General features: G+C 53.5%; 1 protein-coding gene across 1 annotated transcript; it reads right to left on the bottom strand.

Annotated features, from left to right (window-relative positions):
• Positions 1-677: 677 nt before the first annotated feature.
• Positions 678-1,176, bottom strand: LOC142792990 (histone H4). The gene has a single exon (XM_075885720.1). The coding sequence runs from the start codon at positions 1,079-1,081 to the stop codon at positions 770-772; it is 312 nt and encodes a 103-aa protein (XP_075741835.1). The 5' UTR covers positions 1,082-1,176; the 3' UTR covers positions 678-769.
• Positions 1,177-2,110: the final 934 nt, after the last annotated feature.

Below are 2,110 nucleotides of genomic sequence, written 5' to 3'. Positions count from 1 at the left end.
ATTGTGTACTTGCTTCTGACTTGCGCAGAAATTCTGTTTAAACATCCCCTTCCACTTTTCTTTCTTTTTTTTTTGTATTTTGCAGCTCGGCAGCGCCAGGTGTGAAAAAAAAACAAACAAAAATTATTAGGCGTGACAATGTACACAATGTGTTATTGAATGGGGCACTTCTGAGTGCACAGCGGGCGCGGTAAACACGACCAACCTGTCACAATCAATTTTTTCATTTGTAAGTACACATCCCTTCTTCGTCTGGGTGCCCCACGGTAGAACATAGTGCGTTTTTATTTATTTTGACACAACGTGACGCGATCGTGTAGTGGGCATTCCAAAGAAAAAAGCGAGTTCGTGCTTCCTGAGCATAGTCGTGTCTCCAAGAATGCAGTGACCAGGGTAGAACGCTGCGCTCGGCTTCTTCCTTCGCGCGATAAGGTAACTAGGCGACGTTCGCTTGACGGGCCCGTTTTAGCAGCTTGGCTTGCAGGAAGGAGAGGAAGAACTCGCAGATGCGGCGATTGATTCGTGCATGCAGACCCAGGAGAAAGACGACGACGCGAACGAAATGCGGTGAACGTGACAAGTACCCAGCGCGATCAAGCTACTACTACACGAGGTGCTGCTCACCTGAGCGATGACGCAATGATATTGCAAAGAGGGACGGACGGGTATGGCGAACCGCTGGGATCACACTGCCGAAGCATCAAGTGGGTAGCCCTGAAGAGGGCTGTTGTGTTCTCGTTGGCTGGCTGCAGGCGACGCCGCTGGCTTCTTAGCCTCCGAATCCGTACAGGGTGCGGCCCTGACGCTTGAGGGCGTACACGACGTCCATGGCTGTCACGGTCTTCCTTTTGGCGTGCTCGGTGTAAGTGACGGCATCGCGGATCACGTTCTCGAGGAACACCTTGAGAACGCCGCGAGTTTCCTCGTAGATGAGGCCAGAGATGCGCTTGACACCGCCACGGCGCGCCAGACGACGGATGGCCGGCTTGGTTATGCCCTGGATGTTGTCACGCAACACCTTTCGATGACGCTTGGCGCCACCCTTCCCCAGCCCTTTGCCACCTTTGCCACGGCCAGACATGACGGCTTCCGAAGTTTCTGCTTCTGCTTCGAAACGCGCCCGGAAAGCGAATGCTCGACACGATCGAGTCGCGGTGTCGGCGCCGGCCCGCGAGACTGAGGAGGAAGGCGAACGGCGCACGCCGGTTGGTCGGCGGCCAGCTCGTCTCTCTCTCCCTCTTTTCTTCGCGAGGAGCGCGTTGGCCGCGCAGGTTGCTGCACTGACTATTTTTCTGCACTACAAGATTGAATATACACGGCAAACATGCTTTCGTTTGTTTGTTTGTTTTTAATTCTTTTCTCGTTACTGTTGCTAAGTTTCTTGCCCATTCATTCACGCACCCTTCACTGCTGCAAAATGGCGTATCAGTCGTATCAGCTGCCCCAGCAGCAAGGAGACATCAAACCGAGTAAGCGACAATTCATGTACGCGTACGTACAAGCCCAGCGGATACAACGCGTTCGCTAAAAAACGTTTCATCGTGTCCACTGAACATGACACACGCAATATTTGTCAAAACTCACAGCTGCAACAGCTCACCTGTGTGCCGCACGTAAATAAACTGCACACTTAACACTTTGCGACTACTCGTCCCCGGCGTGTGCCCCCCCCCCCTCTTTTTTTTTTTCTTTTCTATGTTCTCGCTTTCTCTCTAATCACATCAATGCCTCATTTGCACGCACGAAACCCGTTTCACGGCGTCACTTTGACGCCATCCTTGTCGCCAAACCAAGGGACTAACACACGCGGTCCGGGCACGGCCTCATGGCCGGAAATTTCTAAACAAAGCGTGCTCGCGTTGTTGTGGACGCCGGCACGTGAAATTCGGCAAAGTAACAGCACCTTTGGCTGGCTACGCGTGTCTCAAATTTTACTGTGGCAGCTCCACTACATATCGCGATACGGCAGTTTCACCGAAGCCACGCAACGCGACCGCGCTCATTTCAGCATTCACGGGGACGGCAGAGAGTGAGAGCGCACCTCCTCTCGGGCGCGCCTCTCCTCCCGTAAACACGGACTGTCAAGCGGTCCGGTCGCAGCGAAGTTTCC

Source organism: Rhipicephalus microplus, unplaced genomic scaffold (assembly GCF_043290135.1).
Source record: "Rhipicephalus microplus isolate Deutch F79 unplaced genomic scaffold, USDA_Rmic scaffold_266, whole genome shotgun sequence".
NCBI classification, from domain to species: domain Eukaryota; kingdom Metazoa; phylum Arthropoda; class Arachnida; order Ixodida; family Ixodidae; genus Rhipicephalus; species Rhipicephalus microplus.
This window is presented reverse-complemented; position numbering and strand designations above follow the sequence as displayed.

Bases quoted from the DNA above. Each gene is read 5' to 3' on its own strand.
- LOC142792990 (XM_075885720.1), bottom strand. From the start codon at position 1,081: ATGTCTGGCCGTGGCAAAGGTGGCAAAGGGCTGGGGAAGGGTGGCGCC.